Source organism: Nyctereutes procyonoides, unplaced genomic scaffold (genome assembly GCF_905146905.1).
Source record: "Nyctereutes procyonoides isolate TBG_1078 unplaced genomic scaffold, NYPRO_anot_genome, whole genome shotgun sequence".
Lineage (NCBI taxonomy): Eukaryota > Metazoa > Chordata > Mammalia > Carnivora > Canidae > Nyctereutes > Nyctereutes procyonoides.
This window is the reverse complement of record NW_026575034.1, coordinates 10,449,689-10,475,416: the sequence shown is the minus strand read 5'-3', so window position 1 is coordinate 10,475,416 and position 25,728 is coordinate 10,449,689. Positions and strand designations below refer to the sequence as shown.

The following is a 25,728-nucleotide window of genomic DNA, read 5'->3' as shown; positions in this document are numbered from 1 at the left end:
TGTGGGGTTCCCAGGCTGAGTCCCGACGCTCCAGGCCTTTGCGCAGTGAACTTCACTGGTGCAGCGCTGCACGCAACAAGGAGGCAAAACCGGAGCAGACAGTTTTCTTCCCAGTTGAAGACACATCTCCACCCAGCCCCGCACTGGACACTCCGCTGCGGAAACACACAGGTCGAGCTGGGCAGGAGTGCACTTCCCTGCCTCCAGCCTGGGGCAGGACCTGGGCTTGGCGAGATTGGCGCCACGCGTCAGCAGCCATCCTCCTCTTCTGCACCATGCGGCTCTGTTCCTAGGCGGGCGGGCGGGGAAGGTGGGCTGGGCCCTCGGCCCTCTGAGCGACTCCCCGGGTGGGAACTGGCCGAGGACAGGCCGCCGCATCCAGTTTATCTCAGGTTCGCCCCCCCCCTTTTTTATTTATGATAGTCAGAGAGAGAGAGAGAGAGAGAGAGAGAGAGAGAGGCAGAGACACAGGCAGAGAAGCAGGCTCCATGCAGGGAGCCCGACGTGGGATTCGATCCTGGGTCTCCAGGATCCCGCCCTGGGCCAAAGGCAGGCGCCAAACCGCTGCGCCACCCAGGGATCCCGGTTCGCCTCCTTAAACTCTGTCTCTCTGCAGGTTTCTCTGCCCCTGCCTCTAGCTTTCTGCTCTGTCTCTATCTCTTGGCCGTATCTCTCACTGTCTCACTATCTCCGCTCTGAGTGTGTCTCTGCCCCGCTGCCACGGGTCTCTCTCCAAATCCCTCGCGATCTGTTCTACTCATACCCTGCACCTGGGTCCCCCACAAATCCTAGGACAGAGGGAAGCCCAAAGTCAGCTTGGAGCTGGGCGCGCGCGGCCAACATTTTCCGAGGGCGCCGGACGCGTACGGCGCGGGGAGGTTTGGAGCGAGCGTGCCCGCGAGCCGAGTGCAGCCGCGTGGGGCTGCCAGCCTCTGCCTCCCTCCCAGCCCGGGGAGGGGCGGGAGCGCGCGCGCGGGGGTCGAGGGCTAGGGGGCTGGCCAGTCTCCTGCCCCAGCGGCCACCCTGGGGATCCCAAGCTCCTCCCCACCCCGTTTCTATTGGCCTCGGGCGCCCCCGCCCCCAGCCGCCCGCTCCCGCTCTGGGGCCCTTTAGCTACTACGGGATAAATAGCCCCGGGCGCCTGGCGTGAGGATAGGGGTGGGGAAGCCCCGGGGCGCTGCAGCCGCTTTCCTCACCGCGCATCAGGCCCGACAGGACCCGGCGGAGGGGGGAAAGTCGGGTGTCCATTCAGACCCCCACGTACTTTACCATCGCACGGCCAGGGCTGCGGAGAGGCAGAAAGTTTGGGGCAACCCCTGGCGAAGCCGGGACTGCGCCACCCCCTGCCGGGATATGGAGCTGCTGTCGCCGCCGCTCCGCGACGTAGACTTGAGCGGCCCCGACGGCTCCCTCTGCAACTTCGCCTCGGCGGATGATTTCTACGATGACCCGTGTTTCGACTCCCCCGACCTGCGTTTCTTCGAGGACCTGGACCCGCGCCTCGTGCACGTGGGCGCGCTCCTGAAGCCCGAGGAGCACTCGCACTTCCCTGCGGCGGTGCACCCTGCGCCAGGCGCGCGCGAGGACGAGCATGTGCGCGCTCCCAGCGGGCACCACCAGGCCGGCCGCTGTCTGCTGTGGGCCTGCAAAGCGTGCAAGCGCAAGACCACCAACGCCGACCGCCGCAAGGCCGCCACCATGCGCGAGCGGCGCCGCCTGAGCAAAGTCAACGAGGCTTTCGAGACGCTCAAGCGCTGCACGTCCAGCAACCCGAACCAGCGGCTGCCCAAGGTGGAGATCCTGCGCAACGCGATTCGCTACATCGAAGGTCTGCAGGCGCTGCTGCGCGACCAGGACGCCGCGCCCCCTGGTGCCGCCGCTGCCTTCTACGCGCCTGGCCCGCTGCCCCCAGGCCGCGGCGGCGAACACTACAGCGGCGACTCCGACGCGTCCAGCCCGCGCTCCAACTGCTCCGACGGCATGGTAAGGCCAGGACCCCGAGCTAGAGAAGTGAGGGCAGCTCTTGCTATATCTGGGACGTGTTGCAGAAGGCGGGGAGTTGGCCCTCCAGAGGGAGGTTTGGGCCGGGAACCTTCTGGGGAGTGGACCCCGGTGTCCTGAGCAGCCGTCACCGGGGTGGCCTGATGCTCTGGGGGCGCACGGGACAAATGCGATCCACCCGACTGGGGGCGCTGTTAGATCTCTGCCGCAGCGACATGGAGTTGTGCTTTTCTCCACTCATCCCTATTTACAAAATAGACTTATGCTCCTAGGCGACTGTCCACGCGCTGGTTGGCCCGGGAGATGGCAGACAATCTCCGTCCGCCCCTGTCCCCCAGCCAGGGCCCAGATCTCGTGGCGGAGACATGGGGAGTTGGGGCAGGTTGGTTACAGAGAGTGATGTTCTGGCCCCCCGCGGTCCCCGAGCCTGACTCGATCGCCCTTGCCCTTGCCATTTGCAGATGGACTACAGCGGCCCCCCGAGCGGTGCCCGGCGGCGGAACTGCTACGATGGCACCTACTACAGCGAGGCGCCCAGCGGTGCGTATTTGCGCCTCCTTCCCACGTTACCCGCTTTGAGCTGCCACGGCTTCCCTCTATCTGGACCGCCCCCCCCCCGCCCCTAATCCCGGGAGACGGTACGGGGAATGAAATACTAAGCGTGCAGCCCACTCCCTTTTCGCTCCGTGCTCTCCCTGGGTCCTCAGGTTCCCGTCTGCCCCCAAGCACTGAGCCCGTAGGCGGGAGGCCTGTCCGCGGCTCAGCTGCCGACTAACCCACCCCTCCCCGCGCAGAACCCAGGCCCGGGAAGAGTGCTGCGGTGTCGAGCCTCGACTGCCTGTCCAGCATCGTGGAGCGCATCTCCACCGAGAGCCCCACGGCGCCCGCGCTCCTGCTGGCCGAGGCGCCGCCGGAGTCGTCTCCCGGACCGCAGGAGGCCGCCGCCCAGAGCGACGCGGAGCGCGGCGCCCCCACCCCTTCCCCGGACACCGCCCCGCAGTGCCCAGCGGGCGCAAACCCCAACCCCATCTACCAGGTGCTCTGAGGGGTGGGCGGCCGCATGGGAGGCCTCCGCTGCCCACGCGCCCGAGGGACGGCGCCCCCCGCGCCCCAAAGATTGAGCTTAAACGCCAGCCCCACTCCCAACCGCGCTTTAAAAGCGACCCCTCCCGAGTTGGGAGCGGAGGGAGAACTGTTTGTGTGTTTCCACTCCTGCGCTCCACAGTAAGGACACGGTCCTTTTTTTCCACGCAACACCCTTCCCTGAGACTCGCTGCGATGGCCTTTAGGGGTCCCTCCTTGGGCCAGAGCTGACTCTTGAGGGGCCAGACCCTTCCCCTTCTTGCGGCGGGGTGGGACCCGCGCAGACCTAAGCCCCGCCTCCGGGCGCCGGGGGAGCCTAAAGGGGCGTGGCCTCTCGCTCCTCGAGCCCCGCTACTTTGTAGTCTAAGGGGGCGTGGCCTCTTCTCCCCGAGCCCCGCTACTTTGTAGCCTAAGGGGGCGTGGCCTCTCGCTCCCCAGCCCGGGCGACTTGGCTCGGCCCCGGCGCTGCGCGGGGTGCGCTCGTGTAACAGTACCCACTCCACCCTCTCCCCCAGTTCAGGACCACTTTTTGTAATACTTTTGTAATCTATTCCTGTAAATAAGAGTTGCTTTGCCAGAGCAGGAGCCCCTAGGGCTGTATTTATCTCTGAGGCATGGTGTGCGGTGCGACAGGGACTTTGTACGTTTATACGGCAGGTGGGCGAGCCGCAGGCGCTCGCTCAGGTGTTCGAAATAAAGACGCTAATTTATACCGCGGTGGCTCCGACTCTCCCTGGGGGCGGGGGGGCAAGATTTTGACTGGGAGGAAACCCCGCAAATTTGAGCCAGCTGTGCCGCAGCGACCCCTGTAGGCGGAAGGCGGATTGCAAGAGAGGAGCCTGGGGCGGGGCTAGGAAGGGAGGGGTGAGTTTGGCTCCGAAGCGTGGGGGAGGTTCCTCTGACCCGTCCCCACACGCAGGGCAGTCAGGGTGTATTTAAGAGTGATTTCAGTAGTAGGGAGAAAAAAAGATCCATGCCTGCCCCACTCGCCAGAGATTCTGATTTAATCTATCTGCCCCTGATATCCGGGCCAGGTATTGGTATTTTTCGAGAGCTCCTCCAGCGATTCTAAAATGCGTGCAAGGTTGAGAATCATGCCCCTACATACTGAGTGAAGCCAGGTGTGGTGTCCAGAAGGTTCACTGGATATTCGTAGTTCAAGGTGCCACTTGGAAGCCTCATGGGTACAGAGAATGCGATAAGGTGCTCATAGCATTATAAGGAAAAACTAAGTGAGTGTGAAGGGGCGAAGTAAGCTGCGTGGCACTTACAGGCTCCAAGTAATAGGAGTAATCTTAAGGGGACAGGATAGAAGGCCAGACAGGCACAGATGTCTCTGCTCAGCCAGTAACCCAGCTGTTAGAGCATCCTGGCCCTGACAGGGCAGTGCAGACTTGCATCTGTGAACAAAGGAGGGGCCATTGATTTAGCCAGGGTGCTGGAGAGGGCTTCCTGGAAGAGGTGCCATTTGACCTGTGTCTTGAGAAATAAGCAAAGACAATAGACAATGCCCACAGACCCATGCTCATGTGCACACACATGTGTGGCTGGGAGGGGACCCCTGGAAGGATTGTCTGGTAAAAATTCTTCCCCATTGATATGCCACCGCAAGCCCACCCCCAAACATACATATGTTTGTGTCCAGGACCTCAATGACTCCTACATCTCACCCTTACAGACCCTCTTTCCCCCCCTGAAAACCTTCAGGCCCACTTTCAAATGCTCTGCTCACCAGATGGGGTGACCCTGAGGATTGCAGGCAAGATGTGCTGGCAACAAGAAGGACCTCTGCTCTCTGCTCTGAGGAGAGCCTCTGCTGTCCCCAACACGGGGTGCTGAAGATACTGTTACTAATAATCCTCAGCTTTTTTTCTGGCTGCTTCCCCAGATGCACCTTGGGGTTCTTTGCACTCCTTTGAGACCCTTTGACACATGTATGAATTCACTGATTCAACAGTTTCCAGGTCCTATGCTGGCTGAAAACAGACACAGGGGACAGTTCCTGACCTTGGGAAACTCAGATGTTTGGGGAGATTGAATCTCTTAGCAGCTGATTACATCACAATTAAGTGCTCTAAAGGGGGTGTATGTGGTAGACGAGCACAGTAGGAACAGAAGGTATAGACAGGTAGGTAATCTCTAGTAGGAATCTTGAAGGAGTTGGACACAAAACGAAGCCAACGAAGAGTACTCCAAGCTAAGGAAACAGCAAGTGCAAAACCCCTGAAGTGACAGCAAGTAAACTGTGCTTTCATGGAACCAGAGAGGCCAGAGGTGAGATGGGGAAAAGGCCGAGGCAGGACCCCAATGGACCTCATTTGAATTTTATCCTGAGGGCAATAGGAAGCCATAGAGGAGTCTAATCAATGGAAGGGTGCAAATCTGTATTTAGAAAAGCCAGTCTAGCCTGGAAAAATGGATAGGAGGGAACAAGATTTGAGACAGGAAGACTTGTCAGGAGGCCATGAGGGCTTCCCCGGGGGAGACATGACATGGCCTGAACTGGGGCTGTGACTGGGATGCGAGAGAAAGCACACAAGTGGAGACATTTGTGCCAGATAAAGTGTAGGTGTTGACAGTATAGTGGAGAACCTCCAGGGCACAGTCCTTCCCCTCACACAGCTTAAAATCCCCTGGGGAAATAGCCATTAGACAAAGAAACAAGTGAATAAATGGTGAGAAATACTACAAGGCAAGGCAAAGGGTGCAAGGAAGTATGATAAAGGGGTATAAGAAGGTGCAGAAAGGAAGATGTAGAGTTCCTGCACTGAGGGAACCAACTGCATGTATGAAGAAGGCCCAGGAGCTAGTGTGCAATTGGAAAAATGTGTCTCTCCTTCCCTGAGGACACTGCTCTGCGCCGGGGTTCATAGTTAGGCAAGCAGAGAGCAGGCTGGACTTAAGCACCCACGGCCTTTCTTAGCCAGGTGCATTTGTTCAGTGAGCAACATGCATAACTGTTTATAGAGCCTTGTGTACAGACGCCCTAAGAGTGTGAGGGGAAAGGGGGAGCCAAGACTGACTCAGGCTCTTGTTTGGTTCAGAATGAATTCCCAGAGAAGAACCCTCATTGGACTAGCTTAAGTCATGAGCCAGGACTTGAACCCAGGCAGAGAGGCAGCAGAGACTGCACCCTTAGCTGCCTCACCCTGTATCTCTTCACAGGAAGGAGGGAGAGAGGACTGAGAGGAAGTCAGGAGGGAGGGGAGCAGCTGGAATTTGGATCACTCCATGGATAATGGGGATTGAGATCCCCTCTTACCCATCTCTCACTTCAGTCCTCTGGATTTGGGGGTGGGAGGAGCATCTAGCTGAGGCTAACTCCATTTGCAGTGTAGACGAAACGGCACTTGTTTGGGGGGCCATTTTTACCTGGGCTGGATCTGAGGGAACACTGGGCCCATACCCACACATGTGTGCTCATACGACAGCACTCATGGACCCAGAGCATACCACCAGAGGCTGATGGACCTTGAAGGCAACAGGGTTTAAGCTTAGGTCCCTTGCGTGAGCCCCTTGTAAGGCCCTAGTCCAATCTCCTTAATTTGCCAAGGAAAATTATTTTAGCTAATTAGTTATGACCATTGTCCCTCTCTACTCTGACTTCTCCCTTCTGGTGGGTGGCATGGTGGGGTCCAATCTAAAGGTACACATTCTGTTTGGATTTGGTGGAATATGTTTTAGACAAACAGAAAACAGAAGCAATAATAATGAACACTGAAATAAATCCAAATGATCTGACATTGAGAACACAATTGAAGAAAAAAAAAAGAGAGAACACAATTATATCCAAAATATTTTTAGATCATGCCAAAAAGCAGTTTAATAAAAGAAAGAGGTAACTTTTGTATGGAATTGTTAGACTCTTGTATTATTTGAGAATCCAATCAGTAAAAAGTAAATTATATGAACACATTGGAAAGAGATTTTAAATCTTATGCTGACCTAACACAAAACACTAACATCAACAGAGTAAAATTCATAATATGCCACTATCACAAGACCTAGACATCAACTGATCCTTGAATGAATGTCATCAACTTTAAAAAATTTAAAAATAGGGATCCCTGGGTGGCGCAGCGGTTTAGTGCCTGCCTTTGGCCCAGGGCGCGATCCTGGAGACCCGGGATCGAGTCCCACGTCGGGCTCCCGGTGCATGGAGCCTGCTTCTCCCTCTGCCTGTGTCTCTGCCTCTCTCTCTCTCTCTCTCTCTCTCTCTCTCTCTCTCTCTCTCTGTGACTATCATAAATAAATAAAAAAATTAAGAAAAAAAATTTAAAAGTAGTCACCACAGAAGAAAACTCAAAATACCTTGAACTCTTACAGTCCACAAACAAAAGAAACTTGATGGGGTTTTCCCCAAATTTGACACTAACCTTAAAATTGGGCATGACATTTCCAGTACAGTGGTGAGCCTGAAAAAAGCTTCCCTAAATTATTTTTTTAGATTATTTATTTATTTATTCATGAGAGACACAGAGGGAGAGGCAGAGACACAGGCAGAAGGAGAAACAGGTTCCCTGCGGGGAGCCTGATGCAGGACTTGATCCCAGGACCCCGGGATCATGACCTGAGCCAGCCAGGCACCCCGCTTCCCTAAATTACAAATGATACCAAACAAGTCTTGATCACCACGTTGAAGGGAAGACTAAACTATTTGAATGGTCTCTCAATTCTCTGTATAGAAAATGATATAAAACTATTGTTACATGAAGAAGGAAGCAATGAAAGAATATGCAGCTTGATGTTGGTAGAAAGGAGCGGGCAAGACAGAACAAAGGTAAGAAAAAAATAGAGTGAGGAGGGAGGCAGAAGGCTGAAGAGATGAGGAGGAAGATGAAGATAAAAATGAGGATGGTCCTGGGGATCCCTGAATGGCTCAGTGGTTTAGCGCCTGCCTTCGGCCCAGGGCATGATCCTTGGGTCCCGGGATCGAGTCCCACGTCAGGCTCCCTGCATGGGGCCTGCTTCTGTCTCTGCCAGATCTCTCTCTGTGTGTGTCTCTCATGAATAAATCAACAAAATCTTAAAAAAAAATGAGGATGGTGCTGGGGATCCCTAGGTGGCTCAGCGGTTTAGCGCCTGCCTTCGGCCCAGAGCATGATCCTGGAGACCCAGGATGGAGTCCCACATCGGGCTCCCTGCATGGAGCCTGCTTCTCCCTCTGCCTGCGTCCCTGCCTCTCTCTCTCTCTCTCTCTCTCTCTCTCTCTCTCTCATGAATAAATCAACAAAATCTCTTTTAAAAATGAGGATGGTGCTAATGATGAAGAACAAGTTGGTTCTAGCTCAGTGTTTTCTAATCTATAAAACTCACTGCTAATCAAAGGAAACACATGAAAATGTGAGGCTATATAATATTAATGTTTCTATTATACAGGGTCATTTTCATAGAGTTAACCTTTTTTTTAGACATTTAACAGCAAGTTTTAACTCAGGCAGAACCTTCCCAGTAGCAGGTTAACTGAGTCCTGGAGGGTGCCAATGACTACATAATTCCCGGGATCCAAGCCTGACTGTGCCACTGACCAGCTCTGACACCTTGGGAATGTGACTTAACCCATCTGGATCCGGGCTTTCTCTCTGTGTCATTGGATTAGTGAATTTAAAAGGTATGTATCAATTCTGAAATTCTTTAGTATTTTACTTAAAGCATTTCAGAGAAAGAAAAAGACAACGAAGTAGAACTTTTACAGATAAGAAAACTGAGACCGTGCCAAACTGAGATTTTTCTCAGTGTAAGCAAATTATTTGTAACCTGGTTTACAGATCCTACTTTACTTTTCCCAACTTTTTATTGAGATATAATTCACGCACCATGATATTCAGCCTTTGAAAGTGTTGAATTCGGTGGTTTGTACTATATTCACAATGTTGTGCAACATTACCGTTACTATCTGATCCAGAACATTTCCATTACTCCCCAGAGAATCTCTTATCCAATTGCAGTCACTGCTCCCCTCCTCTCCCAACCCCCTGGCAACCACGAATTATTTTCTATCTCTCCGGATGTGTCTACTCTGAACATTTCATGAGTGGAGTCACACACCGTGTGGCCTTTTGTGTATGACTTCTTTCCCTGATATTTTCAAGATTCATCCATGTTGTAGCATATACCAAGACTTCATTCCTTAGTAGAGCTGAATAATATTGCATTGTATGGATATATCTTATTTTGTTTGCCCATTCATCAGTTGATAGATATCTGGATTGTTTCCATTTTTAGTTATTATGGATAATGCTGTTATGAACATTCAAGTACACATTTTTGTGTAAACATATGCTTTTAATTCTCTTGGGTATATATACCTAAAAATGAAATTGCTGGGTATATCATAACTCTATGTTTAAATTTTTGAGGAACTGCCAACGTCTTCCCTAAAGCAGCTGCACCATTTTACATTCCCATCAGCAGTGTATCAGGATTCCAATCTCTCTACATCATCGACAACGCTATTACTGTTTGTCTTTTTATTCTAGCCATCCTAGTGGGTGTGAAGTGGTATCTCATTGTGGTTTTGATTTGCATTTCCCTGATGACTAATGATGTTGAGTATCTTTTCATGTGCCTATTGGCCATTTGTATTTCTTCTTTGGGGGGAAATGTCTATTCAAATCCTCTATCTTTTTTAAAAAAGATTTTATTTATTTATTCATGAGAGTCAGAGAGAGAGAGAGAGAGAGAAGCAGGCTCCACGCAGGGAGCCTGAAGTGGGACTCGATCCCGGGTCTCCAAGATCACGCCCTGGGCTGAAGGTGGTGCTAAACCGCTGAGCCACGGGGACTGCCCTCCTCTGTCCATCCTAAAATTAGGTTATTTGTCTTTTTATTGTTGAGTTTTGAGAGTTCTCTAAATATTCTAGATACTAGACTCTTATCAGATATGTGATTTGCAGATATCTTCTCTCATTCTACAGGTTGTCTTTACACATTCCTGATAGTGTCCTTTAAAGCACAATTTTTTTTTATGGAGTCCAATTTATTTATATTTTTCTTTTGTGGCTTGTGTTTTGGGAATTATATCTAAAAACCATAACCTAACCCAAGTAAGAATATGATAGTTTTAGCTCCTACATTTAGATATTTCATCCATTTTTAGTTGATTTTTCTATTTGGTGTAAAGAAGTGGTCCAACTTCATGCTCTTCCATGTATATATCCAGTTGTACCAGCACCTTTTATTGAAAGGGCTATTCTTTCTCCCATTCCCCCACTGAATTTTCTTGGCATCCTTGTCACAAATTAAGTAACTATAAATGTATGGATTTATTTCTGGACTCTCAGTTCTACTCCACTGATCTACATGTCTATCCTTATGCCAATTACTACTCAGTGCTGATGACTGCAGCTTTGTAGTAAGTTTTGAAATGAGGAAGGCTGAGTCCTCCAACCTTGTTCTTCTTCAAGATTGTTATGGCTATTCTGGGTCCCCTGCATTTCACGAATGTATCTTTAAGTAGCCCTGTCTCGGTGGTATTTTAAGTAGCCACAAATCTTGTCTGGTATAATATGGGAGCTGTAAGTTGTCAAGGAAATTTAAAGCAGGTTCTTGAGTATTGGTGCACAGAAAAAATAGTTATATGGGACGATGGTTATATTTTCACTTTAAGTCATCTTTGATGCAGTTTTTAAATAAAGATTTTACTGATTTATTTGACAAATGGGGGGAGCCACAGGCAGAGGGAGAAGCAGGCTCCCTGCTGAGCAGAGAGCCCAATGTAGGGGCTCGATCCCAGACCCTGGGATCATGACCTGAGCCGAAGGCAGACACTTAACCAGCTGAGCCACTCAGGCACCCCTGCGGTTTTAATAAAACAAATGTGGTGTTGTTAACTGAACATCCTTCTGTAATTGCAGAAAAAAGTTGCAGCTGTTTTTGTTGGCTTCCAAGTAAATATAACTTATTTAAAAGTCTTATGTTGGGGGGATCCCTGGGTGGCTCAAGGGTTTAGTGCCTGCCTTCAGCCCAGGGCATGATCCTGGAGTCCTGGGATCGGGTCCCAGATCAGGCTCCTTGCATAGAGCCTGCTTCTCCCTCCGCTTCTCTCTCTCTCTCTCTCTCTCTCTCTCTCTCTCTCTCTCTCTCTCTCATAAATAAATAAAATCTTTAAAAAAAAAGTTTTATGTTGGTGTGTGAGGCAGTTAATAAAAATACTAAGCAATTTTTTCCTGGATTTTTAAAGGTTTGTAGTATTTGTCAGCTTTCTAAAATTTACATTTGGTCCTGATTTCTAAGTCTGAATATATATCCACTTTTGTGCCCAACTTTCTGTTTTTTCAAAAGTGTAACCCCAAAATATCTAAACATCAGACCTCACAAAACCGGGAGCCACCACTACACGTGCCAACCAAGCTTACCTGCAGCCTGACACACACACAGGTGTCCACCGGAAGAACCCACAAGGCTCCTAGCATAGGCATCGCAGGCCCTTGGGATAGTCACACACCTCCAAGCTGCTTCCAGAAGCAGAATTCAGTGGTTTCTGCCCAGTCCTGCCGGGAACACTCCTACAGAAGTGCCTGCCCCCACCTGCCCTCCCTACAAGTCAGCATCTCTGACGTCCACGTGCATCCTTCACCACAGCGTTCAGCATTTCCCACCTCCCCACCTCACTTAACCAGCAGGAGAGGTGTCGAGGCCCCATCTTCCCCAAAGCCAAGCCTCGGGAGGACTGACACTCTGCCCCCTGGGACCACAGTGACACCGAGGGACTGACGGACATTGCTGAGGACTGGCAGGAGCCTGTGAGAGAGATACAGAGTCAGAGTAGGTCACAGAGGGCTTGGGGAGGATGGGTAGTCTGAGGGAAGGGGGGAAGGGAAGGAGAAAAAGTTAAATGAGAGGCGTTATCTCATTTAATCTTCGCAAAATGTTATTTCCTTCATACAGATGAGGAAGCAGAAGCCTAGTGAGGAAAAGTGAATAGCTCACAGTCGCCAATAAGCAGCAAATGAGATTTGTAACCAAATATGTCTAGATGTATGCAACCAGGGGAAATTTTACCCCTCAAAGGACTTTTGGCAGTGTCTGTAGACCTTCTTGATTGTCACGACTGGGGAAGGGGCTCTAGCGACATCTAGTTGGTAGAGGCCAAGGATGCTGCTAAATACTCTGCAATGCACAGCCAGAGCCCCCACAACAAAGGATTATCTGGTCCAAAAGGTCAGCAGTGTCAAGGTTGAGAAACCCTGGTCTAGCACTTCCCCTGGGCACTCTTTACCTTGGCTCCTTTCTGGATTTCTGGCCTAATAGATCTGGCTCCACTCCCTGGGGGTAGGGGGGGGTCTCCGGAAGGAAGAGCAGTACACCCTACCCCATCCCCAGCGGTACCAGAGTCAGTGCTCAAGCTACAGACCCAAGAGCAATGGCCACCAATTTCCCACTATGGCACTTCTAATTTCAGTCTCCCCTGTCCATCAGAAGGAGGAGTTCTGGTCAGGGCAGAGGATCCCAATTGGTGTCATTGCTTGTGGTGGGTCACCCCCAAAACCTGCTCAGTTTGGGCCCAGGGTAGGTTAGCTTCCGGATGTGGCCACAAGATGGCACCCCAACCCACTGGGAATGGGAAGGCTCTGGGCCTGGGAGAGCAGCATAGAGGATGTGCCAAGCTGGACAAAGGCCCAGGGGCTGGACTTGGGCCAGTTCCAGAGCCTAGCAGGACCAGATCTAATGTTTACAAGTGCCAAGTGTGAGAACATAGGCCAAACTTGGCTTCAGGACTCCCTTCACCTTTTTCTAGTCCACTCTTAGCCCCAGCTCCTCCTGGAGCCATTCTCACCGGAGCTTCCTGGAGCCTGGCACATACCCTCCCGTCCAGCCAGAACAAGAGAAATCCCAGAGCTGAGGCGTTAAGGATCTAGGGCTTGTTATTATTCATATCCAACAATAAAGAAGCTGAGGCATAGAGAAGTTGAATAACTTGCCCAAGGTCATCGCTAAGTCAATGATGGAGCTGGGATTTGAACACAGACAGCCTGGCCCTTGAGTCTATACCCTTGACCTCTGAACAACAGCAGCCCACTGGTAGTTCATTGCCTCCTCTTCTCACCAGCCGTGGATCCCAATGACCCTCTGGCCCGGGACCAAAAGCCCTCCTCTGAAAGGGAGGAGACAGATGGCTACAAATAAGGGGTGGTGCTGCTCAAGTGGAAAGGGGTGAGGGTCTTGGTTGAGCTGAGGGTATGGTCGTGGGTGAGACTCTAAGGCTCAGGCAGCAATTCCTCCTCCCACTCCCATTTCTCTGGGGCTTTTTTTCTTTCTTTCTGTGTTGCCCTCTCAGTTTTTCTGGGTTTTCTGCAAATGCCAGCCTTTTACAGTGTGAAAAGGAAGTGAGAGAAGGGACTTTTATGTTCCTGCTTGGTGGGGGCACATTCTTCGGGGCCTGGGCTGGGAGTTGCCATCAAGGATCAAGGTGAGGATCCTAAAGTGGGACAATGTGGGGACCTCAGAGACAGTTCCCCTGTCACCTGGGCAGCTCCTTTCTCTGAGCCTTCTCCACTTGCCATGTCAGGGACTTTAGGGTGTGGTGGATACTCTTTCACATATCCCCTCACTCCAACCCTCGCCTTCCTCTTTTTTTTTTCTAGTACATCCTTTAGGACGAGGTCTGACCAGGGCTCCTAATCACTAACCTTCCCCCCTGCTAGCAGCCTCTCTCTATCTCTCCACCTCTCCACCTATTCACCACATGGGGCACCTTTCAGCTTCCCATTGTGGCTCATCATGGGGTAGTGGCCCGAGTGGGCTCTGCACGGACTCCCTGAGCGATCCTGGGTATGGCCCTCCCTCTGACTTGGTTCAGGGCTCCAATCTCTCATGGCCTCTGACACTGGGATTGCTAGGATCCTAGGCCCTCTCTTAGGGCCTTTCTCAGATCATCTAGCCCTTACTGAGGAGCCACTGTGTTCTGGGCACTGTGGAAGAAAGCAATCAAGAAGCCGCCCTGGAGGAGCTGATAATCCATTCTGGGGAATGAGATGAGTGAAGAAAGAGTGAAGGTGGGGGAGTGATACTCTGATCCAATGTGGTCCTTCCTGCGGGAGAAGGAAGAGGGGGAGTGCTGGGCCCCCATGACTATGGCTAGTGGAAACACAGAAGGCTTTCTGAGGGAGAAGAGGGGTTGGGAAGGAAGAGAACATCTGGAGAAGCCCCTTTCTGGTCTCTCCCCAACTCGATCTATCCCAGCCAAGTGTGTGTGTGTGTGTGTGTGTGTGTGTGTGTGCGCGCGCGCGCGCGCGGGTGCGCATGTGTGCACGCACGTGCACATGTGTTCATCTCTCTGTGCCCATCTTTTTCTCTTCCTTCTGGAGGTCCCCATTTCTCTGTTTGGTCACCTCCTTGGATTGGAGCAGAGCTCTCTGAGAGCCTGCGTCCTGGGGAGTCTGAATTTTGGTGAGGCTGAACTGTACCAGGTCAGGTCTCATGGTTAGGGGATGGGGATCACACTGGTCATGGTGAGACACTCCAAGGACTCTCGTGCCTGCATGACTCTGATATTGAAGAGGAAACACTTTCTGTTTAGATCAGTCTCTGGAGGGAGGAGGTGCCATCCGGGCCCCAAACGCCAGCCCTCTCTTTGCCTCTGTTTCTCTGTCCCTCTTTCTCCCCTAACGCTGCCTCTCTCTGTTTCTGCCCTTGTCCTCCTCCCATCGCTCATGTCTTGCTCTGCCCTTTGCCCTCTCCAGCCTTCTGCACTCCTCCAAAGCTTTCCCTACTACACATAGATTTCCCCCAGCTGGGATTTCCCTGGCCGAGTGAGGAGAGAGATGTCTGAGGCACAGCTTTGTCCCCAGGCTCATGGCTGCGTCTGCAGGTCAGCGTAGAGGGACAGCTGTCTGCACAGTGAGCAAGTGCCGACAGGTAAATAAGAGCCTCCTGTCTTCTTAATTAAATCGCCCTTTGCCCAGGCAGCCTTGTGTTCGATTGGGCTGGGCCGGGATCAATAAGCCTCTTTCCTGGTGCAGCCAACACTGGAGCTGGGCCTGACCTCCCCAGCCCTGCTCAGGCCCACCTGCCCACTTCCCCAAAAGCCTAGAAGGCCTTTGAGGGCAAGGTCTCTTGTGCACTTGTGCCTGGGACAGAGTGTGGGACAAGGAAGGAACAAAAGAGTGATTTGGTAAACTGAGGCACTGGCAGCAAACATGGGCCAGGAAGGCTTGGAGGCAGGCCCAAACTGTAACCCTCACCCCCGAGACCAAACTGAAAAGCTGTGGGAATCCAGCTCCCAGGCTCAGCATCAGCTTGCAGCTCAGGGCAGCTGAAGTCCCATGGGGCGGTGGGAGGATGTCAGTGGTCAGGACCAGCAGGGGCAATCGCTTCTCTGACCTCTAAGGGCAGGATACCCTTTGCATAAGGGATCCCCCACGTGGGGGGGATCCAGAGCTAGTGTAGGAGGATCCGTATGGCAGGGCGTGTGGCCCTCCGGGGAGACTAGGTCAGCCTGGAGTTATGGGGGGCCCAAGGTGAGTAAAGGGTCGAAAGGCGTTCCCAGGGGTCCAGGATTATTGGCTTGTTGGGAGGGCTTAGGGGACAGCGTGTGTGTTGTGTGTTTGGAGGATGCGATTTTGGAGCCCATTCTTAGAGGGACCTGTGACGGGACCATGGGGGCTCCAGGTTCTGCGGGAAAGGTCGGCATCAAAGGTTGCTTGGAGCCGCCAGTACCGGTCCAGGTCCAGGTCGGGGTGTCCCCGAGGGCGGCCGGGGGCGTCTCACTGCACTAGAGGGTCCCACAGTCCCGGGTTTGGAAGGAGGGGGACGGGTGCCCACGCCCTTCTCACCTCAGGCTGACCCGGGGGTGGGGGGGCGCAGGCCTGGACGTCGCCCGGAGCCCCCCCCCCGCCCATCGAGAGGCGCTCCCCCGGGGCGGGGCGTCGGCGGGTCCCCCCAGCCGCAGGAGCCACGCCGGGCGGGCGCCCCCGGCGCGGGGGTTGAGGGAGGCCGGCTCCGCGCGGGGCGGGGAGGGGGGCGCGGAATCGGGGCGTTTTAGGACCCAGCGCGGCGCCTCCCTCCGGGGGCGAGTGCGGCTGCGCGCGCCGAGTGCCTGTGTCCGGAGAGCGGCGGGCTGGACGCGGACCGCGCGAGCGAGCGGGGAGCCAGCGAGCCCAGCAGCAGCCCGGGCGGCAGCAGCGTCGCGGCGGCGGCGGCCGCTCCGCGCCTCCCTCCCGGCCTCGCCGGCCTCGCCGGCCTCGCCGCGCCGCGCCTGGACCCGCCACCCCCGCCTCCCGGCGCCGCCGCCGCCGCAGCCCCTCGCTGGCCCCGGCGCCCTCCGCCGCCTGTCCGAAGCGGGGCGCGGAGCGCGGGGCGCAGAGGCCCCGGAGCCAGTGCCCAGCGGCCTCGCGGACCGAACCCAGCCGGAGAGCCCGCGCCGCCCGGCAGCCCCGCCGCAGCCCGGCAGCCCCGCCGCAGCCCGGCAGCCCCGCCGCAGCCCGGGAGCTGTCCCTTCAGCACCGCCGCCGGAGCCCGAGCGCAGCGCCGCCGAACCCCAGCTCTGGGCGGAGCGCACCGAGCGCAGCGCTCCGCGGCCGCCGCAGCGAGCAGCGCCCCGCGCCCCTGCCCGGGGGGCCCGCCATCTCCTCCAGGAGGCGGGGAGAAGGAGCGAGGAGGGCGGGCGGGCGGGCGGGCGGGCGCGCCCGCCGCCGGGGGGAGCAGGCAGCCAGGCAAGGAGAGAGGGAGGGGGCCGGAGCCCGGAGCCGCAGCCCGGCCACGCAGGGAGGAAGGCAGCGGTCGTCCATCTCCCCGGCGCCCAGAGCGCGCTGCGGCGACCACCGCACGGCGGAGCGCGAATTCCCCGGCCCCCTCCCCTCCCCTCCCCCTTCCGGGGGCTGAGCTCTCGGTCCGGCCTTTGGAGCAGCTGACCTCCCCCCCAACACCCGCCAAAAAAAAAAAAGAAAAGAAAAGAAAAAGCAAGCTTTGTGTCCATTGCTCCATTTCCCCGCTGAGATGGGGACGGGGGCCCGGCCCCCCAACCCTCTTTTCCCTCCTCCCGGGGCTCGCCGCTGAGCGCCGGCCCTCTCCCTCCCTCCCTCCCTTCCTCCCTTCCTCCCTCCCTCCCTCTCCTCCTCCCTTCCTTCCTCCTCCTCTGCCTCCTCCGCAGCCGGACCGGCTCCCTCCCCACGCCCGGCGCCCAGAGACCCCCGGGATCCCGCGCACACTGCCCTGGGCCGGCACCCGACCGAAAGCGCCCCGAGGGGCTCGGGTCGCTCCCGGGGCGGCCAGAGCCACCATCCTCTGTGCCCCCCGACGGCTGGGGGGAGGGGGGAGGAGGCCCCGCGCCCCCCTCCCCGGCGCCAACTCCCCCTGGCGGCCGCTCCCATGGGTGTCGCTGGGCCGCGCCATGCCTAAGGGGGCGCCGCGATGGGCCAAGGGGACGAGAGCGAGCGCATCGTGATCAACGTGGGCGGCACGCGCCACCAGACCTACCGCTCGACGCTGCGCACGCTGCCCGGCACGCGGCTCGCCTGGCTGGCGGAGCCCGACGCCCACAGCCACTTCGACTATGACCCGCGCGCCGACGAGTTCTTCTTCGACCGCCACCCCGGCGTCTTCGCGCACATCCTGAACTACTACCGCACCGGCAAGCTGCACTGCCCCGCCGACGTGTGCGGGCCGCTCTACGAGGAGGAGCTGGCCTTCTGGGGCATCGACGAGACCGACGTGGAGCCCTGCTGCTGGATGACCTACCGCCAGCACCGCGACGCCGAGGAGGCGCTCGATAGCTTCGGGGGCGCGCCCCTAGACAACAGCGCCGACGACGCGGACGCCGACGGCCCCGGGGACTCGGGCGACGGAGAGGACGAGCTGGAGATGACCAAGCGCCTGGCGCTCAGCGACTCCCCGGACGGCCGGCCCGGCGGCTTCTGGCGCCGCTGGCAGCCGCGCATCTGGGCGCTCTTCGAGGACCCCTACTCATCCCGCTACGCGCGGGTAAGTGCCCCCCCGCCCCCCACCCCGTCCACCAGAGGAGCGGGGCGGGGAAGCCAGGGGCCTCTGCCTCCCCGGGGCGGGGGTGGACTCGAGAACTGGCGCCTAGGGAGTCAGAACTGAAAGGGGTGTGTGCGCGCGCGCGCGCACAGGAGAACCTGAATAGGAGGGAGGGCTAGAGAGCGGTTGCTCTTCCAGGGTGACTGGTTTTGTAGGCACCTAAGGTCTGCGTCTGTATTTTCCAAATGTAACACATATGAGTGAGTACACATGGGTGTTTGTGTGTATGAGAAGCGCGTGCACATTTATGTAAGTAAGCCGGCGTGTGTTTGGGTGGCTGAAGTATCAGTGGGGATGAGTGAACGCGTGTGTGTATGTTGGAGTGTGCGGGAGTGCCTGCATGCCTGCATATTTGTGCCTTCGCAGATGCACACTGCGAAGGTGTGAACTGGCCTTTAGATTCTGGTGTGGGGAGGCAAGCTGGGAGCTCTTCCTCCCTCCGGGGTGAAAAGGTATCTGGAGTCAGCCAGGGCCTGCAGAGGAGGGCTTGAGGCCTGGTCTGCTGCTTGGGACACACCAGCCCTCCCCAGGGAGCATCCTCAGGCTGTTGTGAAGGGATGGTCAAGGGGGAATCTTTATGGCTAATTAATAGCTTGGTAGTTGGTGTGGGCCCCAGGCTGTGGGGAGGGTGATGCGGCCCCTCTGAGACCTGCTCCCGGGAACACAGCCTGTCCTTCCTGTCAAAAGGGAGAGGGTTTTGGAGGGGACCACTGGGCTTATGCCTATGCTTCTTCTGGGACCTGTCAGGGGCAGAGTGGGGGGGTCTTAAGGGGGAACCTGAAAGAAGGTGTGTGAGAGGTGGGTGTGTCTCCACCTGCCACTCCCCTTTAGAGAGAGCAGCTTGTTGCCGAGTAGAAGGGCACCCTGCTGCTGACCTTGGCTTCTGCAAGGAGGCTTCTTTGGATTCCTTTCTTCATCTGTAAAATGGGAGAGGGGGGATCTGGTGAAATCTAAGGGTCTTTGCTGCTTAACTGAGTCCAAATGGGAGGCGCTGGTAGCAGCCACCCACCCTGGAGGAGATCCTCCTTGCATTCACTGGGCTCTGTGAGATCTGAATGGAACCTTAAGCATGACGGGGAGAGTCAGAATTGGGAATTTAAAACAGAGCCACCCCTCCCCCCCCCCCCCCCCCCGCAGCCCCCAGCAGGCAAATCACTGCCCTTTGTTACTGCTCCACATCCCTTACCTCCACCCTCTGGAGCCAAGGTGGGGAGGACGGGGCAGGGGAGGAGGCAGGTCAAGGCTGAGGATCAGTGGGGGAGGGGACTTGGCGGGCACTGAGGAGAAAAGGGCTGTGTTTAGCCACAGTCCTGGCAGATTTGTGACTTAGATGAAACACTGAGTGTTTTAGCCCGTGGGGGAGGGGGTGCAGGTCAGAGTCTTATACATTAAATCCTGGAATAGATGTGTGTTGGGTGGGGGGGGTGGCTAGGGAGAGAGCCAAGCCCCTCATTTTGCCACTGAGGACCCTACACAAGGTCACTCAGGGAGCTAGAGGCCAAGCAGGACTAGAACCCAGGTCTCCTGGGACCCCCTCCTCCCCTGAGCTGGCTGCCAGCTCCCGGCCATTCCCAGAATGGACTGGGACCCTCAGAGGTCCATGCTCCCCTCTCCTCTCCTGACAGAGGCCACCGTAGCCAGGGGATTATGTAACTGGGAGCTGTGGCTGAGCTGTGGGGAGGGGCAGGAGCAGGGGGACTGAGAGGTTGAACCAGCTCATGTTGGGGTTGGGGGCATGCGGGGGAGGGCCTGGGTTAGAGCAGCTGCCCATTCAGCCTGCATTTGACCTTGGACAGCATCTCACCACCTCCACCACCACCACCACCACCACCACCACCATCACCTTTCTCAGCCCAGGAAGGAAGGAGGAGAAGGCCCAACTTCCTCCTTGTCTTTTCATCTACCTGGCTCCCTAATAAGAGGCTACACACCCCCACCCCACCACTTGGGCTCAGCCTTAAGGCTCTGGCCTGTGTTCCTGACTTTCAGGATAGGCAGGGGACGTGTGGGACCCGTTCCACCCCCATCACTGTCCATCTTCTTCCACTGGGCATTCCTAGGCCATGGGGGTGGCCTTCACCCAATGCAGATAAATGGGCTAGTTAGTGTGGTTTGGGGTCTTGTTGGTGTTCGAAACCTTACAGAAAAGTCCTGATAGTCTCAAGTGTTCACTGAAGAGCAGACTCTAAGGGAAAAGCTGGGGTGCAGTGGAGAGGTGGAGATGGAAGCACTCCCCACATCTGTGCCACCACCTTCTTTTCCCAGTAGCCTCATAGGGTCATAGGCTCATTCCAACTCCTTTGGGTGACATAGGAGGGCACTGAGGCCCACAGAGGAGGGACCTGCCCAAGGGCACTCAGGAACTGAGTGAGGGCAGGGCCTGGATTAGAACCCAGGCTTCCTGCTGCACGCCAGGCTGGCCTAGCTGCATTGCGCTGCCTCTCTGCGGCTCGTCTGCGCAGGGACCAGCGGCTGCCTGCCCTTCCTCCCCCTCCATCTTCGCTCTGCTGCCGCTGTCACCTTTGTGCACCCCTCCCCCCTCCTCAAACTGGTGGGTCGGGATTTAAATTTTGATTCTAGATTCTAGACCAGAATCCTGGGTGTGTGTGACATCGTATGTATGCGTGAGAGAAAAGCTGTGTGTGTGTGTGAGAGAGAATCTGTGTAAGAGGGAATCACTGTGGGTGTGAGAGACTCTTCATATGTGTGAGAAACGCTGGATAAGAATGAAAATATGGGTGAGTGAGACTCTGGGAGTAGAGTGTGCATGTGTGTGCACGTGTGTGCGCGTGTATGTGTGTTTGTGGTGAGCCTGTGTGAGAGAGAGTCCGTGAGTCTCCGTATCAGAAATTCTGTGTGAATGTGAGACAGACTCTGTGTGTTTTGAGATGGACTTTGTGCGTGAGAACGAGACAGCGTGGGAGAGAGTGCGTATATAAGAAAGAGAGGGAGACTGTATGTGTAAGAGAAATGTGTGTGTGAGAGAGAAACTTGAGGCGAGTGTGTCACTGTGTGAGTGTATTGCTGCGTGTGGCGAGTGTGGCATCGTTCATGGGAAGCTCTGCTCGTGTGTGTGTGTGTGTGTGTGTGTGTGTGTGTGTGTGTGTAAGGCTGTGCGCACGAGACCATCTGTGCATGAGGCCGGACGAGGGGTGGGGGACCCTGCCTGTGGCTCACACTGTGTGTGCGTGAGCCTCTGTGTGTCATGCGGCTCTGGGTGCCTGTTGGTGACAGAGACCCTGTGTTGCCCAGGTGTGGGTGGACCTTGAGGAAGATGAAACTCCAGACCAGCTTCCTGCTTGCTCCCTTGATCTCCTGGTCCTCCCGAGCTGCCCTAGTGAGTGGTTTTGCTCCTCATTCCTGTCCTCAAGGGAAGTCCTGCTCTGGTGCAGGCCAGGTGTTGATGCGTGGCTCAGACAGGGAGGCCACCCTCCCCCCCACACCCAGGCCTCCTCGCTGGCCGCTGGCCCCGGAGCGAAGGGCTGTTTGGCCGCAGGGGGAGGCCCCGTCTGACCCCTTGAGGGGTGACGGTGCGAGCTAGGGCAGCCGGTTCCCTGGGCCCTGTCTCCTGTGCTTCCCCGGGTGTCCGGGCTGAGGGGGTGAGGGGCGGGGAGGTGAGCTGGGGCGGGATAAGGTGAGGGGTGGACACACGCGAGCAGAGGATGCTGGTGACGCTGTGTGGAGAGGGCCACGAGAGGAGGCGGAGTCCCAGAGGGGGCAATGCTAGGGTAAGCTTTGGGGGGCAGGTGGGAACTAGCCAGGCAGATGGCGGGGGGGGGGGGGGACGGCAGTCCCGGCAGGCAAGGCCGTGAGGCTGGGGAGCTGCCAGGGCTGTTGGCAGAGCCTGGGGCGGCCCTGCCCTGAAACTGCCCTTCTGTCTGCCTTGGGGGCCGGTGCAGGCCTTGGCTTTGATCTAGGATTTGCCTGTGTTCATCAGGAACATTGTTCTGGGTCAGGTCAGGGCTGATGGCGGTCCTTGCTCTGTAGGCCAGAGAGTATCCTGTGTGTGTGATGACATCTGTCCCCCTTTCAAATGACAGTCACTTGACCTTCCAAATGACAAGGAGGTGCCAGTGGTTCCCAAGCCGAGGAGGCCCCCTCCACCCCCCTGCCCACCTCTCCTCTGATGCTGGCTCGCTGGCTCTCTGGCTCTTTGGGGCCTGGAGCAGCCCCAGCTCCTCCTCGGCTCCCCGAGAAGGAAATGCACTTGGTGGCTGGAATGAGGAGCCCGGCAAGGGACTTCTGTTCCTCCCTTGGGCCTCAGCTGACACGGGGCTTGGAGTCTTGCTGAGATGTGGAGGGAGAGAGCTGCTCTCAGGGACTTTCTAGACCCTTTCTAGACCCTTTCTAGCCCCCCACCCCAGAGCCCACCGGGGCCCCACCTCTAGACATGGTAACAGGCGAAGGAGCCCCATGAGTGGGGGAGAAGAGGCTGGTGCATTACCCTCCCTGCTGCCATCCCGTGTGCTCCCTGACATGCTGTGTCCCCCGCGTGGCGCTTTTCTCCCTCCTGTGATGCTTTTACAGGAGTCCTCGTGTCTCCAAATGGCACCTTCCCCAGACACCCCGCCGCAGTCTCTCAGCCCCTTCACCTCTAAATTGGGCATAATAATAGAACTTACCTCAGAGAGTTAATGAAAGATTAACTGAGGTGATATGTAGAGAGCCCCAAGTCACAGGGGCTGGCATGCAGCAAGTACTCAATGAATGTTGGTTGTTATCATCACTCGATTGGTTGTATTATCATTCTACTTCATGCTCTCTAGATTCCGTCCTTGGCCCTCCGTCTCCACATCCACCATCCTGGTTCAAGCCGCCAGTGTTCCCCTCAGACCCACCCCTCCAGCGGCTCCCACCTGCTCTCAGCTGCTCCCCTGCCTTCAGCCCCTGGCCCCTCTAGGTCACCCTCTCCTTGGCAACCACGGAGAGAAGTCTCCTCAACTCACGAATCTGTCAGTCTATTCCCCTACCTGTTTAAAACCCTTCAGTGCTTCCCTGGACCTTATCGTGGCCCCTCCAGCCCTGCCTGCCTCCTCAGTCTCCTCTGGCCTGGCCCTCCCCATTCCTCACTGAGCAACAGCTACCCTGGCCTCATTTCAGTTTCTTACATGTGCCATGCACCCCTGCTTCAGGACCTTTGCACATGCTGTCCCCGCCCCGGGGAAGCACTCTTTCCTCCTGGTCTGCACGTCTTCATCCTTCACACCCTGCTTGAAACATTGTTCCTCGGTGATGCCTTCCCAGACCCCACACCCTGGGTCAGGGTTGAGAGCTTTTCCCTTCAGAGAAGCTATCTGGTAGGTAATAACATGTTCATTAGCAGCCTCGCTTGATTTGGTTTGTCTCTTGCTCTAGACTCTAAGCTTCTTACATACTCAGTATATTAGGAGCTGCTGGTAATGACAGATGAGGCAGTTGAGGCCCAGAGAGGAGTGTTTTCCCAAGGCCAGATGTGAGCAGGTGGGGGGCGGTTCCGAAACCCAGATCTCTAACTCTAGGCTCAGTGGCCCATCACCCTCATGTACCTTCCCCATGCCTCAGGGAGTGCTTAGAGTCCCATGCCCTAGAGGCAGGTATCTGTGCTCCTTAACTCTGGGCAGGAGGCCTGGCATCTGCCAGAAGCTTTGGGAAGATTGGCTTGAGCTTCTGAGAGCGGCAGGCGGGTTGTCTTAGAGGTGGGGGAGGGAGAGTGGAGGGGGCTCATGTCAGGGCCTGCTGCCTAGGCCAGGGATCTCGGGGCCTCCTAAGACAGCTGAATATAGTGCTATGGCTATTCTGAGCGATCCCATGACCAGTGTGCTCACTCTGGACCAAAAGGTCAGGGCCTCAAGCCTCTGCCTCCCGTCAGCCCCAAGGCCAGCCGCCGGCCTGAGCTTCCCTGCCCTAGGGGCAGGGCCAGAGGAGAAGGGGCCCCAGAGGCTCCTGGGACTGTTGGCTGCCCAGGTCTTATTCTTGGGGACCACTGGGGTGGGAGGGACGGCCTTCCACACGCATGGGGCTGTCACAGAAGATGGGTGCTCCTGGGCCACCTCTAGCCGCTACCCTCATCCCGTGGAGGAGAGCCAGACTCAGAGACGGGAAGACACTTGCCCAAGACCACACGGTGAATCCGTGAGGCTCAGCCTTCTCGGCCCAGGGCCTGGCCATTTGCGTTTCTTTTGGCTCTCAGTTTGAACAGGACACCAGATGCCACCTGGGCATGCTGCTCTCTTACCCCCATTATTTCCTCCCCGGGGGGAGGGAGACAAAGCAGTTAGCTGCCCTCCACCTCCTGCCCGCCGCCCCCCGCACCCTCCTCCGGGGCCCAGCACAGCTGGTTGAGAAGTCTGCAGGTCATCCAACCCAAAGTTGGCCCAAATTCTGTTCTTATCATCCTCCTAGCAGGAGTTTCTAGAACCCCTTTCCTTTCTTGAATCATAATACTAACGGCTGCTATTTACGAAAGCATTTACTATGTATCCGTCTTAAGCGCCTCATTTACATATTCTCATTTAATTCTCACAAAACTGCCATGGAACTGTAGCATGATCATCACGCCAGTGTCACAGATGAGGCTGCTGAGGCCCAAAGAGGTTAGTAACTTATCCGGGGTCACTTAGCTCAGGAGCGGCCGAGGCTGCCCGAGACACCGGACCTCTGTCCGTAACCACTGCTCGGTGCTGCCTCCCGTTGCCGTCGCGGGATCCTGGACACTCTGGCTCAGGCTTCCGTTTCCATCTGGTTCCTTCCCTCCCCCAGTTAAAACCCTTTCCCCACAACCTGTCCCGGAATCCTGCTCATCATGTTCTGACCCCTGAGCTTAGGCAGGTAGGGGTCCAGCCTCATGAGCAGCACCAGGACGAGGGGCCTCAGAAGGTGCCTCACTGCCCCCCACTAGCCATGCAGGCCCTGGGCTCCATAGGGCCTACAGGGAAATGGCAGAGGGCTCTGGGAGGATCGGAAGCTGTCCTGCAGGAGGTGATACATGGGGGAGGCTAGGGGTGAGGCTGGCTCCTCCTCAGCTCGGCATTCGAGGCCTTCTGCTCTGGAACCTGGCCATGAGCTGTTCCTTTCTGCCAGGCTCCTCCCCGGCCTCCTCATCTTCAGCCCTCATTCCAACCTCTGGGTTTTTTGCTCATCTATTTCCCTCTCGCAGTATCCCTTCTAGATTTGCTGAATGTGAAAACCCACCCCAAAGGCCCCTAAGGCTTACCCTGGCTGCTCCTGCCCTAGCTGACCACTTTTGGGAGTGAAGGGTCTGGGCGGAGCATGGAGTCACCAGGCTTGCACGATTTGAGCTGGAGATCAGCAGGTTGCTTTTGGAGGCCTGTGGCTGGGGACAGGCAGGCCCTCTGGATCAAGGACCAGCCCAGGTGCATGGAGAGATGAGGCCACAGACAAGACCCCAGTTGTGGGCATCAGGCAACTGAGCCAGAGCAAGATCTGTAGCCGGGCCATGAAGACAACCCGGGCTCCCTCGGGCAAATCCCACCATCCCCTCAGGCTGCAGATTTTGCCTCCATAAAATACAGAGGTCATTCCAAATGACCATCAAGTCCCTTCCCAGGTCTGACATTCCAGGAGTGAAGAATTCTGGACTTTGGCTTCCCAGAGTCACCGCGGGGGCGAAGCTAGTCCTTCCCTAGCTCTCCTCCCACGTCACCAGGCCAGCCCCTCTCTAGGTTGC

At 56.1% G+C, this 25,728-nt stretch overlaps 2 protein-coding genes across 2 annotated transcripts in view; both read left to right on the top strand.

Moving 5' to 3' along the window:
* Nucleotides 1-1,160: 1,160 nt before the first annotated feature.
* MYOD1 (myogenic differentiation 1) lies at nucleotides 1,161-3,740 on the top strand. Its single transcript, XM_055317912.1, has 3 exons — nucleotides 1,161-1,983; nucleotides 2,463-2,541; nucleotides 2,796-3,740. The coding sequence occupies exons 1-3, from the start codon at nucleotides 1,354-1,356 to the stop codon at nucleotides 3,044-3,046; spliced, it is 960 nt and encodes a 319-aa protein (XP_055173887.1). The 5' UTR covers nucleotides 1,161-1,353; the 3' UTR covers nucleotides 3,047-3,740.
* A 13,418-nt stretch (nucleotides 3,741-17,158) lies between these two features.
* Nucleotides 17,159-25,728, top strand: part of KCNC1 (potassium voltage-gated channel subfamily C member 1) — a 42,205-nt gene continuing 33,635 nt past the window's right edge. The window contains exon 1 of the mRNA XM_055317496.1: nucleotides 17,159-18,005. Within this exon, the coding sequence (XP_055173471.1) occupies nucleotides 17,436-18,005 (570 nt within the window). The 5' untranslated portion in view covers nucleotides 17,159-17,435. The remainder of the gene's footprint in view (nucleotides 18,006-25,728) is intronic.

What these genes read in the sequence shown, in the direction of transcription:
- MYOD1 (XM_055317912.1), top strand. Translation starts at nt 1,354, where the DNA reads ATGGAGCTGCTGTCGCCGCCGCTCCGCGACGTAGACTTGAGCGGCCCC. An exon ending in CCAACTGCTCCGACGGCATG is followed by an intron (nt 1,984 to 2,462) that starts GTAAGGCCAGGA and finishes TGCCATTTGCAG; the next exon opens with ATGGACTACAGCGGCCCCCC. An exon ending in CTACAGCGAGGCGCCCAGCG is followed by an intron (nt 2,542 to 2,795) that starts GTGCGTATTTGC and finishes CTCCCCGCGCAG; the next exon opens with AACCCAGGCCCGGGAAGAGT.